Raw genomic sequence first — 15,186 nt, 5'->3', positions numbered from 1 at the left:
CTATCCCCACTATTTAATACACAGCCCAGAGACTGTTTAACCAGGTCAGCCCATAGAGGCTGTTATTTAGTTTGGGGGAAAAAATAACCAACAATTCTGCCTTGGAATTTTATCCCAGAGGTTTTAAAATATGTTAGATTATCCCAGTATGGAAAGTATGGGAGGTTCAACTAGAAAAGTAAAATCCTGCACATGAAAAAAAAAAAATGGATTTGCTGTTACAAAAAGCTTATGGGTCTAGAAATGGCCTCTACAACCATTCTGGAGAGCAATTGGGAACTATGCCCAAAGGGCTATAAAATTCTGTATACCCTTTGCCCCAGCAATACCACTTCTAGGTCTGTATCTCAAAGAGATCAAACAAGTGGGAAAAAGACCCACATGGACAAAAGTATTTATAGCAGCTCTTTTTGTGGTGGCAAAGAATTGGAAATTGAGGGGATGCCCATTGAGGGAATGGCTGAACAAGTTGTGATATATGAATGCAATGGAATAATATTGTGCTAAAAGAAATGATGAGCAGGCTGACTTTAGAAAAACCTGGAAAGACATATGAACTGATGCAGAGTGAAGTGGACAGACCCAAGAGAGTATTGTACACAGTAACAGCCACTAATTTGATAGACTTATCTCTTCTTAGCAATGCAAGGATCTAAGACAACTCCAAAAGACTCATGATGGAAAATGCTATCCACATCCAGAAAAAGAGCTATGGAATCTGAATGCAGATAGAAGCATATTATTTGCTCTCACTCTTTTTTTTGTTTCTTCTTTCTCGTGGTTTCTCCCATTGATTCTAATTCTTCTTTACAACTTCACTAATGTGAAAATAGGTTTAATATGAATGTATATGTACAGCCTATATCAAACTGCATGCCGTTTTTGGGTGGGGGATGGGGAGAAAATTTGGAACTCAAAATCTTATGGAAGTGAATGTTCAAAACTAAAAATAAATAAATTTTTAAAAATAAAATTCTTATTCATAAATTAAAAAAAAAAAAAAAGAAATGGCCTCTAACAGGTTTTAAAGTAGAAGAGCCTACCCTGACAACTAGGCATGTAGACAGGCTTAGTGGTTCCTCCAAAGCTCTTAAGATATAGACAGGAAACTTCCTTTTTTTATCCCCCCTGAATCACAGAGCCAGCCTTGGCCTTGGTCAGCAGGTCAGTGGGGAGTAAGGGACTGCAGCTACCAAAATAACAATAAGAAATACGAATTCACAATATAGGAAAATTGGAAAGAGATGCCATTTGAAGCTTTGGCCATACTAAGCACAGGAAGAACATATCACCAAGGTGATGAATAATTACAAGGACATTAGGGAGCATCTAATCCAGAGGGATCAGACACAAGGCCCTCATATGGTCCATAACACTCCAGAGTGCGGCCAGAACCAGGTTAAACTGGGAAACAGTTAACAACACTAAAAATACAATAATGTTACCTTTTAAGCCCAAGTCAATATGCAGCCTGCAGGGATCCTTATGTATGGATTAGTTAGCCCCCCATTTCCATCTGGGTGTGACACCACTGATCTACAATCTCCTCATTTTCAAATGAGAAAACTGAGACCCAGGGAGAAGGGACTTGAGCACAGTTCCCCTGACTCCTAACCCCATTTCCTTCTCTCCTTCTACACCACCTCCCTCTGGAGAACATCCAGGCCAGGGTTTCTCCTTCATGACAGGAAGTTATGTGTGGTTTGATTTTTAATATTTGAATAACTATTTCAACTGATCTCATTTGTAATGCTGTGTATTTTATTTTATGCACTTAAAAACATCATCCTAAGAAGGGGTCCAACCTTAGGCATCACCAGACTGCCCACCACAGGGGTTCACAAAAATGGGGAAGACCCCCTGCTCTAATCCAGTCCCCTCTTGTTTTAAAGATGAAGGTGAAGCTTAAGGAGGTCCTACAATAAGGTATGAGGAGAGGGAGCCAGCAGGACAGAGTGGGAAATGCCCTATATTTGAAGAAGGAGGGAAGCAGGGAAGACTTCATGGAGACACTATTTGAACTAGGCCTTGAAGAAGATTCAGCACTTTTTGTGGCAGCCAAGTCTAAGGACACAGGCAACACCGACCACACCACTTGTGAAGAGGGAAGCACTGATGCTTTCGGGCTCCAGCCTTGATCTGGACAGCCAGAAGGGCAGGAACTGAGACCTAATGAGGAGTTAAATAATTTATTCTACTCTTCTCAATGAGGTTGCTGAAATAATGGCAACACCAACTCCTACCGCATCCCCTAATTGTTCTTCTCACAGGGGCTGGCCAGAATTCCCCAAATGCCCACTTACTGACCAGCACTCACTTGATTTACAAAGAAGGCAATTTGCCAGCAATAGCCTCACATGGTCACACTGACTTTACCAATATCCTGATGACTCAGCACAGCACAAATGCTGTGTAAATAGATTATTTACAACTAACCTCAAATGCTTACATTATCCCATCCCTATACCTCACTGCTCAGTTGCAGTAGAAATTGTTTACAATGTGAAATCCTGGGAACTAGTAGCTTGTTATGGCCATGGATCCTGGGAACTGTTATCTAAAAAAAGAAGAACAAAATCTTACATACAGCGAGAACTGGACCCAAAGTAGACACCCAGCAACCAGGGCACGGCAAAGCAAGCTGTGCCACCCAGACGCAACGAAGCGTGACTGAGCTCTAAGGAACAATGAACATGACGATCGATCCATGGGCAACTGATAGGAACTGATGCAAAGGGAAATGAGCGGAACCACCCAGGAACCACAAGTGAATGGAAATGAGAACATTCTCGTGAGCAGGCTTGGCCTCAAAGGAAAGGCGTAAGAGGGTGCCTCGCTGCCTTCTCTGCCGAGGTGGGGGGCCAGAGCTATGAACACTGCAAGTATGATGTTAGAGTTTTCAATATGGTAAGTTCTGTTGAAATTGTTGTGGGGTTTTTTTTCCATTCTGTGTTATAAGGGGTGACTCTGAAGGAGGGAGAGGAGAAGGATACATGGGGAAATGTATGTGATATAAAAAAAAAGTAAATATTTACTTTTCACAAATGATTCATGATAGATTTTAGCAGGAGAAATGGCTGAGAAGAGGCACATGGCGAGGGGAGGGGGGCGAGAAAGCCCAGGACCAGCTCAGGGAATAGTCAGGGCCCCACTCTGTGCGAAATGCAGTTGGGAGGCTGCAAGGCAAGACAGACAGACTCAGCACCATGGTTCGGGGGAGGGGAAGGGGGCCGAGGTTTTTAGCAGGAGATAGGCATGACCACCACTGGGTAAAGACGTGGAGAGCAAGAGGCAAAGGAGGTTGGATCCATTACTACCAGTCATACCTTATCTACACAAATGGACCTCCAGCCTGCTTGGCAGGGTGTGATTCAGAGGCGCCCATTTTGTGATTTGTTTAGACAAGCACCACGCTAAAGGTTAATGGCCCGGGAGGCAGCATCCCCTGGCCCCACCCCTAGAATGTCCCTTCACAGGGAACATCTCAAAGCCACAGAAGTAGGATTTATTCCCTGATTTTGTTAACCATGGCTCCTCCCCTCCACCTAAAGTGCAACTTTTCCACCAACTCCAGAAAGTCTTGGTTGGACCTCACAAAGCACTATTTTGAGCCTTTTAATGTACTTCTCATATATTCCTGGGTATCATGGTCCCCAGCATTTGGGTCACATTCTCTTAATTCGCTGAGGGAAACACTGCTATTTCTCATCAAACTGCTTCTGGCCCTCCACCCCACCCAAGGGCTCAGCACAAAGTACTGGGGGAAGGAGACATTGCTATAGCACTTTCTGAATTGAGAAACAGCCATTATTTCAATGAAGCATCACAACGTACCACGATCAGTGATATAAGTGGGAATTTTCTCCTTTTTTATTCTTTGTTATAGGAGTTGATTCTAAAAGAGGGAAGGGGAAAGGATACTTTGGGAAATGTGGGTGATATAAAAACAAAAGATATCAAGAGATGATTTAAAAAAAAGAAATCCCTGCCCCAGTATTGTTCGCTGCCTTTTGAGGAAGCTGAGGCTCGGAGAGGAGAGGAGACTGGCCCAGGGTTACACACTGAGTAGAAGTGGGAGTCAAGGCCAGAGCCCTTCACCTGTGTCCAGTCTGTCCCCATCTCTCACTGCTGCAGCTGCTTCTCAGATGGAGAGTCCAGAAAGCAGCAGTGGCAGCGGCAGCGGCAGCGAGCACGATCCAAGCCCCAAAGGTGAGGCTCACAGAGCAATTGAGAACTGATGCTTTTCCTTCAGTGAAGCTCTACTAACTCAAATCTCATCACCAGGCAGCATAAGACAGTCTGGCTAACATAACGTCAATCACACCTGTTCCCTATTAAGTTCTAAATGCTCTTATCAAATGTTTAGTCTGGGAAAATGTTCCAAATTTGTCAGGTTAAGGCTGCTGGAATGTTAGGGCAAATATGTTTTCACACAGTAATTACATTGAAAGTAACGGCTTATAGCCCAATCAACCAGCCCCACCACCCAGTAGTCCAGAATTGTTATGATGAGGGAGGGTTATCCCTACATCAGGTGAGGTGGAGGGGAGATGGCCAAAGCTCCTCCTTCAAACCTCACCTCCTGGGTTACCCCCTTCCCTTCCCCCAACCCCATCACTGCTACCACCACCTGGGCTGAAATTTCCACCACTTCTCTCCCCCCACCCCAGGTCAAGAATTCTCTTTGGGTGGCCAACCCCTAAAAAATCCACGTGTGACCAAGAGGGTCTGGAACCTCTCTTATTCGCTCATTAGCTGGGCCTGGTTTACCAGATTAGCTAGATACAGCTCAGGAAAGAGGCCTGAATCGAAAGACAGCGAACGCGTAATTGAGAGCAGCCCCAATATGTCATTTGAGTGAGGCAAGTTTTAGCTCTATCATTCTCAACACTTCCACTACTAAACCCTCCCACCCCGGGCCCTTATTACCTGTTCCTGGCACAATTAGATTCAACAGATGTTTATTAAGTGAACCACATGCAAGGTTCAGGAATAGGAATAAAAAAATAAAAAACCGAAACATCTGCCTTCAAAGATCTTACATTCTACTTGGGAGATGCAACATAGACATCAGCAAGTAATACAAAGGGAGGTCCGGAGGCCAAGTGCTCCAGGCCAGCGGCAACACTGGTGCCCTAGGCTGCAGGAGGGCTGTGCCTCCAAGGACTCAGATGAGGTCATCCTCAAGCCCCTGCGGCCTCCAGCAGCCTTTGCCTCCCAGCTCCCTCTTCATGTACAATTGGACACCGAGGGCCTGCCACCCAAGCCTTCCCCTCCTGGCCCCTCTGCTCCTCCTATGGAGGATGTAGAGCTCCAATGGACAAAGGCACGCTGAACAACGCAAGTTTTCCATTCACCAACACCCACCATCACCACTCTCTTATGACTGAGGCCCTCAGTCCTCCCTGGAAGCTTTCTCCTCCCACAGGAAGCCTTCCCAGAATTTCTCTACCTGAGGAAGGCACTCCTTCATCATAGCACTTTGCAATTATTTTATGGAAATTATCATTTACATCAGACTTATCTGCATACATGCCATCAATCAATCAACAAGCACTCCTAGCATTGTGGGAGGTGCTGAAACCTCTAGCCGCTCTGGACAAGAGGCAGAGGAAGAGTAAATCCCAAAGGCCTTGGGAAGGAAGTTAAGGAGGTGCCTGTCCAAATTCCACAACTGAAATGGAGATTTCTTTACTTTCCACACCTTTAACCATGGGCCAGGGAAGGGCAGAGGAAGGGAAGCGTGCCCAACCTGGCCTGCCCCTCCAGAAGGCTGCCCCGGATTCATAAGCAGCATGGCACAGTAGGATGTGGATCTCACACACAGACCAACATCATCACTTGACAGAGAAATCCCTGAGTCCCCACAGCCTTTACCACAAGGGGGAGCTCCCACAGCAGTGACCTGGGGAGAGACAGTGGTCACCCTGTATCCCTTTTTCTGGTAACAAAAGGGGGGAGGTAATGAATGCAGTATTGTTCCTAGTCAATTTTAATTCCCGCCTCATTTCCTGTACACAACGTGGCTCAAAAATAACTCAGACTGGTAATGACATAATGAACATTTATAAACGTGAATCACGTGCTCCTGGTTTCCCACTGACATTTTAAGACCCAGCTCAAAGGCCACCTTCTACCACCCACGGGAGCCTCAGAGCCCTACAAGGTCAGAGCCCCCGACACGAGGGCGACTGTGACTCTCCTCCCCCTCCCCTCTAGCACAGGGGGTAGAATGCTGGATCTGCACTGCAGGGAAACTGAGTCACAGGGTGTGAAGGTCAGCCTGAGTCATGCCTGTTGTTTTTGTTGCACTCCTGTGATTCCAGGCTTCACATTCTCTCCTCCAAACACACGGCGCTGCCTGGGAGCCCAGACTTCGGCATGGGGACAGCCTCCCTTCCTGGACCACAATTTCAGGACAGTCTTGGTCATCACACTTCGCTGCCCTCCCTTTCTGGTCAACTCCTCCTCGACAACATACAAGAGACAACCCTCAAATTGCCAACTGCCTTCCCCTTCGGTGGACCTTCCTTCCCCTCTCCACCCCTTTTCTGGAGCCACTATTAAACCAACTCTGCTATTATTTCTGGATAGAATATGCCAACCCACTCCCCTATGGTCCCCACTCCTGTAACTATGCAATCAAAACGCCCTATCCAGCCACCATTCCTATATCTGGGGGCGTCCTCAGTGAGAACAGGGGCTCCTTGAGGCTAAGGAACATCCTTTTTTTTTTTTTATTATCTGTGGAGCAACCAGGTGGTACAGTGACTAGAATGTTGGACTTGGGACTCAAAAAGGCCCACGTTCAAATGCTGCCTCAGATACTAGCCGTGAGACCCAAGTCACTTCACCTTTGCTTCTCTCAATTTCCTCATCTGTAAAATGTAGAAGAATGGCGCCTACCACACAGAGATGTAGTGAAGATGAAATGTGACACTGTACATAAAGCAAGTGCTTTGCAAACCTTGAACTCTACAGAAATACTAGTCATTATTATTACTGCTGTTTCCCTCTCTGAATCCACCTCTCCTCCAAATGCCCCTATTTCTTCTGGATGAACCATCATTCTCCTGATTCGCTCCCCCAGGCCACCTGGGAGTTTTCCTTCTCTTTCACTGTCCACACAGAAGCCACCGCCAGACCCTATCACTTCACCCTCCACTCCCCTCTCACGCCCTCAGCATCTCTTGCCTGGCCCTCTGCTGTTCCCTCACCTCTAGCCCCCTCAATCCCACCTTTCCCTTTTTCCTATTGTCTCCCCTTCCTCACCTCAGCCCCAGCCCAGCCCCATTCTCTGAGGACCCCTAAAGGCTCCCATCAGCTTCCCATTCAGATTCTACAACTGCATGGTTATTTGAAGTAACTGACCTTGAAGAGACGACCGAAGCCTGGGCATCCCTGAGAGCCAGTGCGACTGCGTGTTCCGCCAGTGTAGCTCAAGCCCGGGTCACTGACTACGGCAAAGTAAAAGTGACTCAATGAGGCCTTGCCCTCAAAGGATTTACAAGCTGGAAAATACCTACCAAGAGGCTCTCCAGGAGAGGGCAGGCTGGCCTAAGGGCCCAATTCTTGAGTTTCTGTGATTGACTCCAGGAGGAGAGAGGCTTTCCTGGTATTTAAAGAAGCACCCAGCAAGAACAGCCTGGAGGAGCAGAGTTTGGGTCTACTATAACTGGCTTACGTCAAAAACAATTCCACAACTTGAAGATGGAGTGATTTTTTTTTAGTAAAGTGACTCCTCACCCTTTTCCTGGCCGTGATATAATAATAATAATTCACATTTCTGTGGTGCTTTAGAGCTGACAAATGCTTTCCCTACAATGAGACAGCAGTGTAGGCCTAAGGATAATAAACGGGGAATGAACAGGGGTGGGAGGGGGAGAGATGGACACTGCTGGTGCTAAAAGTCACTGAGGAAGGTGGCAGGGAGTCTGGAAGATGACCGGCAGACACTGAGGGGGAGGAGCCTGGGAGCGAGATCAGTGGGGTCCAACTCACATACCCATACAAAAGGATCCCTGAGGGCTGCATACTGACTTAGAAAACCACATATGAGCATTATCTATATTTTACTGTATTTTTATTTATTCTGTTAAATGTTCCCCAGTAACACTTTAATCGGGTTCAAGCAGCACTCTGGAGGGTCAAGAGGCTCGCTTCTGGTCCAGACAAACTGCCGAGGAGAAAGGAGAAAGGGAATCCATCCTGCCCTACAGGAAAATTGAAGGAGAAGGGGATAAGAGAGGAGGAGGAAAGATAGAAGGGAGGGAGATTAGGGGTATTCAGAACGCATGCCATTTTGTGGTAGGGGGAGCGACGAGACAGGGAGAAAATCTGGAACTCAAAATCTTGTGGAAGTCAATGTTGAAAACTAAAAATAAATAAATTATAAAAAAAAGAAAAAGAAAAACAAAACAAAAAAAAGAAAAGGAAAGGAAAAAAAGAAGAAAGAAAGGAGAAAGGGTAGGAAAGAGGACCCAAGGCAGGGCAGGCTCAAGATGCTCACTTGGGAACAGAGGCTTTGAATCCCTATGAGGCTACATCCCACCTAGCTCTACAAGGCCCGGTGGGTGTCCTTCCAGGTACTAGATAATCCTCTGTTCTAAAATCCTCGGATCTCAGGAACTCAAGCTTATACTGAACGCAGAGTCCAAGGCTGACCATGATGTTGGCAGCCAGTGGCGTGACTTGCTGGGCAGTGAGGAAAGCCCAACTCCAGACCCTCAAGGTCATTCTGAATTCAGTAAAGCAGGGGGTTGGTAGGTCCCTTGGGGATGGAGGTCTAACTTTGTGACTCCAGACACAGAGTCACAGCCTCGTCATTAAATCATGGAGAGTCACTCAGAACAACTCACAGGCCTCATCTAACGCAGCTCCAGCCTACCTGTGAAAAGGAATTTTACTACAGCTAACACTCCTGCCCCGGACAACTCAATCCCAGCCTGAAGAGCACCTGACATTTGAGAGAGGAAGAGGAAAAACATACAGAGCGAAAGCACCCATGTGGGAAGACAGAGGACACTGCAGAGTCACAAAATCCAGGTCAAAGATCACAGAGGTGGCCTGCCCTATCTCTATAATCTTTGTCAACACATACAGTAATCCCTTCTCTTTTAAAATAAGGGTACAGTTATGGATAGGATCATTAGGCACAAACTGGTTGGGTGCGAGGTTTGGGTTTTGTTTTCTTTTTACTTAAAACGTTTCTGGGAGCACACTTGGTCAGCTATGTTAAAACAAAACTTGTCACTAAAACACAAAACCAGCCAAATGCCTGGGGGTGGCAAGTGGGGGTGTGTGTTTGGTAAAAGCCCAAGACTTGGAGAAAGCAGTATAGAGAGACCACAAGATAAATCACAGCTCTGACTTTTACTAGCTCAGAGACTCTGGGCAAGGATCTCACCTCCCTGAGCCTCCATTTCCTATTATCTGCAAAGAGGGGGATAACGGGACTTTAAACTGATTGATGAAGTCGAAAGATTTCGACCTCTTAAAAGGGCCTTTGGGATCCTCAAGGCCAAGGGCTCTTCACTTTTCAGTGTTAAGCTGGACACCTCTGGCACACCAGCTGGGAAGGCCTGAGAAGAGGCCCCTGGCCACAATCACGCTCTAGGTATGGTTTTGTTTTTAATTTATACGGAAAGAAATGCTCAATTTCAGTTAGAGGTAAGTGAAAATAAAGATATCATTGTTTTCCATCCAAGTTCACAGACCCCTTGAAATCCATCCACAAGCCCCCGGGTGGTGTGTGGACCCCAGGCTAAGAATTCCTAATCTAATCCAACCCTCTTATTTTTTCAGAGAAAGAAACTGAAATTCAGATACATAATACTTGGCAAAGAGCACAAGTAACAGACCTGGAATTGAAACCCAGGTCATCTGATGCAAATCCAGTGTTCATTCCTCTAGAAAATACTGCCTGTAGCCTTGAAGCACTATGAAAATCATCGAGAATCTGTATGTCTGTGATCTGTTATTCATTTAAAATTCTTTGGGGGGAGCTAGGTGGTGCAATGGATAGAGCACCGGCCCTGGAGTCAGGAAGACCTGAGTTCAAATCTGGCCTCAGACACTTGACACCAGCTGTGTGACCCTGGGCAAGTCACTTAACCCCGACTGCCTCATCAAAAAGCAAAAAAAAAAAAATCTTTGAGGACTGTCACACTGTTTTTCCAATCTTCCCTTTTAGCACCTGCCTTTTAAAAGGTGAAAAAACAAGAGGCAAAAATAATCTACAGACTAAGAAAAAATGGAATTTATATATTATTTCCCTTGTCAACATATTGGGTTTGGTTTTTCTTTCTTTAAATTAAAAAAAAAAAAAGAGGCTGCAGTTACAAAACCCAGCTGGAGAGCTCCCAACCTCTGATCCTGAACCCAGTGAGCATACCCGTGCAGCACACACACACTGACACGTCAGTTGGGACAAAGCAACTTTGTTCAGATTGTACAGTGGGGAATCTGGGAGGAAATTCAGGACAACAGCATCAAGACATTTAGTAAAGGCCCAAATCCCAATTCAGCCAAGGCCTTGGAGCAGAGAGGCCAAGGAGGAAATGATCTTGGAAAACAGCAGCTCCCCAACTCTCCCTGCCAGGGAGGGCAGCTGCCGGGATCACCATCCCCTTCAGATCCGGATGCTCACTCTTTCCCCGCAATCACTGAGATGCTCTTCCTTCTCTGAAGCCCACCATTTGGGTGACTCGGTCCATGGGGACCCATAAGCAAATGCTGATCTCATTCATTCATTTCTCCTCAATGGCCAAGGCAGATTTTGGCAAAGTGGGAGCTGTCCCAAAGTGTAAAGATGGACAGCCTCAGGCTAGAGGGAGTTTCCAGTCCACCCTGAATCCCTTCAGAGTGACCTGGCAGGTACAGGACAAGTTTTGGTCTGGTATGTATCACTGGTGTCCTGACTCAGGGACGCGGTGGGCTGGCTGTCCTCCCAGGTCCCTTCCAACTCTGTCATCCTGGGCTCAGCAGGCCCTTGAATCACTTACTGCCACTAAAAGAGTACTAGATGGGGGGGTTAGGATATGGGTTCAAATCCTGTCATGGATTAACTTGGACAAGTCACTTCTCATCTCTGGGTCTCAGATCCTTTATTAAATGAAAGAGATGGGCTAGATCACAGGGTCATACTCAAGGTGTGTAAAACTACCCAGTTAAACCAGATTAAAATGTAACTGGGGAAAATACTTAATAAGATAAATACAAATGCAAAAGAATATAATGAAGTACTTAATTCACTGCCTGCCTAGTGGCAGGGCAAAGCTTGCCCTCCACAGTCCTGACCCGAATCCAGAACTCTTCCGACACAGCAGCTTTCAAACCCCCAGAACTCACCTCAAAGGTGAGCAGCCCTGCCCTGGGAAGTCCAGAGGAGCCCCACACATCTGCAGCCTGCCTGACCACCTGACCTCCTGATCTCAGGCAGGAAAGAGACCCCGGGCTACCCCTCAGAGAGGCTCCACCTCTGTGTGATGGGGCTCAGCACCCATCCTGGGGGCTGCTCCTTTGTGGGGAGTAAAACTTCTGATGAGGCATTTATGCAGCAGTCCCTGCCTAAAGACTCCCTGCCACCTGAGGCCAGGGACAGGGTTTTATGCTCCACACAGATGAACAACCAGTGTGCACCTGGGGCTGTGGTGCAGGAGTGACCCTGGAGATCTTGTGGCCTAACCCTGTCCTTCAGAGGCAAAGGCAGAGCTGCAAGGGACACAGGTATCATCTAGTGTCTTACACAGGAGGAAACTGAGGCCCAGAGAGGACACTCCACAGACTAGCAGGTCTGGGAGGGGCTTAGAACACTGACGGCCAGGGCTGACGGGGAAACTGAGGCCCAGGGAGGACACTCCACAGACTAGCAGGTCTGAGAGAGGCTTAGAACACTGACTTCCAGGGCTGACGGGGAAACTGAGGCCCAGGGAGGGGAAGGGCCCCACCGGCCAGCCTGGCGCTTGCTACGTGGTTACAGCCCACGACCTTTGGCAGCTCCGAGCACCTCCCCACAGCGGAGGGCGCCACAAGTCCCGGCATGCCCCGCGGGCCCACGACACTCTCGGAGGCGTCCCGGCCTCCACCCTCGGACCACAAGTCCCGGCATGCCACGCGGGCGGCTTGGGCTCGGAGGGTCCCAGCCTCCCTCTCCCGCCCCCGGAGAACCACAAGTCCCGGCATGCCCCACGAACCCCGGGCTCTTGCCGGGAGCCGTAGTCCAGGGGTCCCCGAGGCTACAGGCCCGGCTCTCACCTGCACAATGCGGGAGCACTGGGTGCCCTTGCCGGCGCCGGGCCCGCCCAGCACGAACACGACGAGTGGCTTCATGAGGCTACGCGGGCGGAAGCCGAAGTCAAAGGTCGGGGGGAGCGGGCGGTGGACGCTCGGACCCGGGGTCCGAGGCGACTGCAGCAGGAAGCGCAGCGGGAGCGCGAGGCCGGGCCCGGAGACGCGGAGGCGGAGGCAGCAGCTCAGCATGCGCCAAACCTCGACTCCCGAGGACTGAGTCTAGCTGCCTGGAAAGAGGAGGAGCACGGGGAGGGGCACGGGGGCGGGTCGGAGAGGGGCGCGGGAGCGTGCGCGGTGGGCGGGGCCTCGAGGGAGGACGAATGGGCAGCAGGGGGCGGGACAAGGAGGCGAAGCTTAAGGGGGGAGGGGCCGGCGCTGGGAGCTCTGAGAGCCCCGGGGCGGGGCGTTGGGGGTTTGAGTTACCTGGGCCAAGCCTAGCGTCCCTCCACTGCCATTGAGAGTCTGAGGATTGGCGTTCAGTGTCGGGGCTGCCACCCACTCTTTGTCTTTGTGACCCCATTAGGGGTTTTCTTGTCAGAGATACTGGGGTGGGTTGCATTTCCTACTCCAGTTCATTTTACAGATGGGGAAACTGAGGCAGACAGGGTGAAGTGACTTGTCCAGGGTCACATAGCTAGTAAGTGACTGAGGCCACATTTGAACCCAGGGAGATGAGTCTTCCTGACTCCACGCCTGGCTCTCCATCCACTGTGCCACCCAGCTGCCCTTTTGGAACAATACAAGAGGAATCTCCCTTCTGCTTCAGCCCCCAATTTGTCCTTGATTTCCAAAGAGGACCGATGTCACCATGAGAACGATGCCTTGACTTGCGTGTGAATTGGATTTAAGTGAGGCAGACCTGAACAGTGTCCTTGGCCTCACTCTCTCTTCCCAAGTCATTAAAGTCCAGTGGCAGGACAAAAGTCAGGACGGCTGGCCGTGGCCCCAGATGCAGTGGGTGACTTTGGCATCATCCGTGTCTGACCAAGCTCTGTGGGCTCCCCTGAAGCACCTGCTTCAGCCATCTTCCTGGACCTTGGAACACATTGTTCTCATCTGCCCATCCCATTGGGGGAAGGCTTCACCTGCTTGGGGTAGACACCCCCAACTCACTTATGGGTTTGAAGCCTGTTGGTTACCCTCACCCTGGTTTTACTGGGGTGTGCCGCTGCCTATGCTACAGTTTCTTACATCCATAGGTGAGAGTTGGGTGACAGGTGGACAACAAAGGTGGGTGAGCAGCCCTGAAAAGAGCTCTGAAAACCCTCATACCAGAGGTGCTGGTCCTCCCTGAATCCCCCATACACCCCTCTAACCACCTCCTTCCCTGAGCTACCCCCCAGGAGGCAGCACTACGGCTAATCAGGGTGCTGCAAGTCAGGGACATGCAGTCAGACTTGTGGATTCCTTGAATGCCATTTGAGGCCCCTGGAAGGCAGCATTGTCTTGCCTATGGGAAAACACTGGGCCTGTGATTTCGTTGATCCAAGGCAGTCTAATTCTATTAGATTGTAAGCCCTTGAGGGCAGGCACTGTCTTTTGCCTCTTTTTGTATCCCCAGCACCTGGCACATAGTAGGCACTCAATAAAAAACAAAAGTTTATTGGATTGATGTAGAGACCTTCTAAATGAGAAAAGCTCAACTACTCCTTCCTTGTACTTTTTGATAGTTTTAGAAAGTTGCCTGAAACTTGAGTAACTTGCCCCAGGGTCACATAGCCAGTAGGGGCCAGGAGGAGCCCAGGCCTTCCTAGCTCTGAGTCCAGCTCTCTCCCCTATCAGGAGGCCTGTCTACGTGGCAATCTATTGACACTGGATGGATGCCCAGCCTATTTTAACACCAATCTGGTCTTAAAATAAAGGCCTTTTCACAAGAGCTTTCATGATAATCACTGTAATAGGTTTTGCAGAAGAACCTTTTGTCAAGGGATCAGATATGATCAATTAAAGGAAGCACAGGCACGAACACAATCGCAAACCATCCTAAAAGGCTGACTGTGCCCAAGTAACTGACCGACATTCACCTCAGAACAGCAAGGAAGTCAGAGTGGCCCAGGGACCTTGACTGTCCCCTCGACATCCGTATCATCTCTCCTATCTGTCCCCTCCTTTCCACTCACAGCTGCCACCCTGGCTTAGACCCTCCCCACCTCTTGCCTGCACTATGGCAATATCTTCCTAATGGAACTACCTGTCTCTGGCTTTCCCCGCTGCAATCCATCTTCTGTATAGCTGCTAATCTAATCTTCCTAAAACACAGGTCTGACCATATCACTTCCCAACACAAATCTCCACTGGCCGTTATTACCACTAGAATCAAATACAGACTTTTCTGTTTAGGGATTCAATACCATAATAGTGTAGTTCCAACCTACCTTTCCAGTCTTAGTACACATTGCTCTATTTCATGCATTTTGTGGTCCAGGCAAACTAGCCTTACTGAGCTTCGTACATATCACTCTATTTCCCATCCCTAAGTGGCTGTCCCCTATGCTTAGAAGGTACTTTCTCCTCACTTCTAATTTTTGGAAGTTTCCTTCAAAGTTCACCTTGGACCCCACCTTCCACATAAAGACTTCCTGATTCCTTCAACTACTAATACCTCCCCTTACAATTACCTTGTAATTTTTTGTGTATCCTGATATAAAAGACTGTCCCCTTCAGAGGTGGACAGTTTTATTCATTGAAAGAGGCAAAAACAAAGACAGTTGTGAGAGAAATGCTTTTTTAAAAAAAAAAAAAAAGCCCCATGGAGAAAATACACTTACTTTGGGCAAAGATGTCCCAAATGTCCTCTTTCTAAGCATATAACTTGCGAATTCCTGTTATGAGGACTTTGAGTTAAGAGCTCAAAAACTCTGGTTCCTAGAACTATTTGGTGACTATGAGACAAAT

At 48.2% G+C, this 15,186-nt stretch overlaps 1 protein-coding gene across 1 annotated transcript in view; it reads right to left on the bottom strand.

The window, feature by feature from the left end:
- Positions 1-12,414, bottom strand: part of CMPK1 (cytidine/uridine monophosphate kinase 1) — a 31,711-nt gene extending 19,297 nt beyond the window's left edge. Inside the window, exon 1 of the mRNA XM_027838070.1 lies at positions 12,256-12,414. Coding sequence (XP_027693871.1) covers positions 12,256-12,330 — 75 coding nt within the window. The 5' untranslated portion in view covers positions 12,331-12,414. The remainder of the gene's footprint in view (positions 1-12,255) is intronic.
- Positions 12,415-15,186: the final 2,772 nt, after the last annotated feature.

The sequence above is a fragment of the Vombatus ursinus genome, unplaced genomic scaffold (assembly GCF_900497805.2).
Source record: "Vombatus ursinus unplaced genomic scaffold, bare-nosed wombat genome assembly UNPS02014825.1, whole genome shotgun sequence".
NCBI lineage: Eukaryota > Metazoa > Chordata > Mammalia > Diprotodontia > Vombatidae > Vombatus > Vombatus ursinus.
Note: the sequence above shows the minus strand (reverse complement) of the source record. Positions and strands in the feature narration are given on the sequence as shown.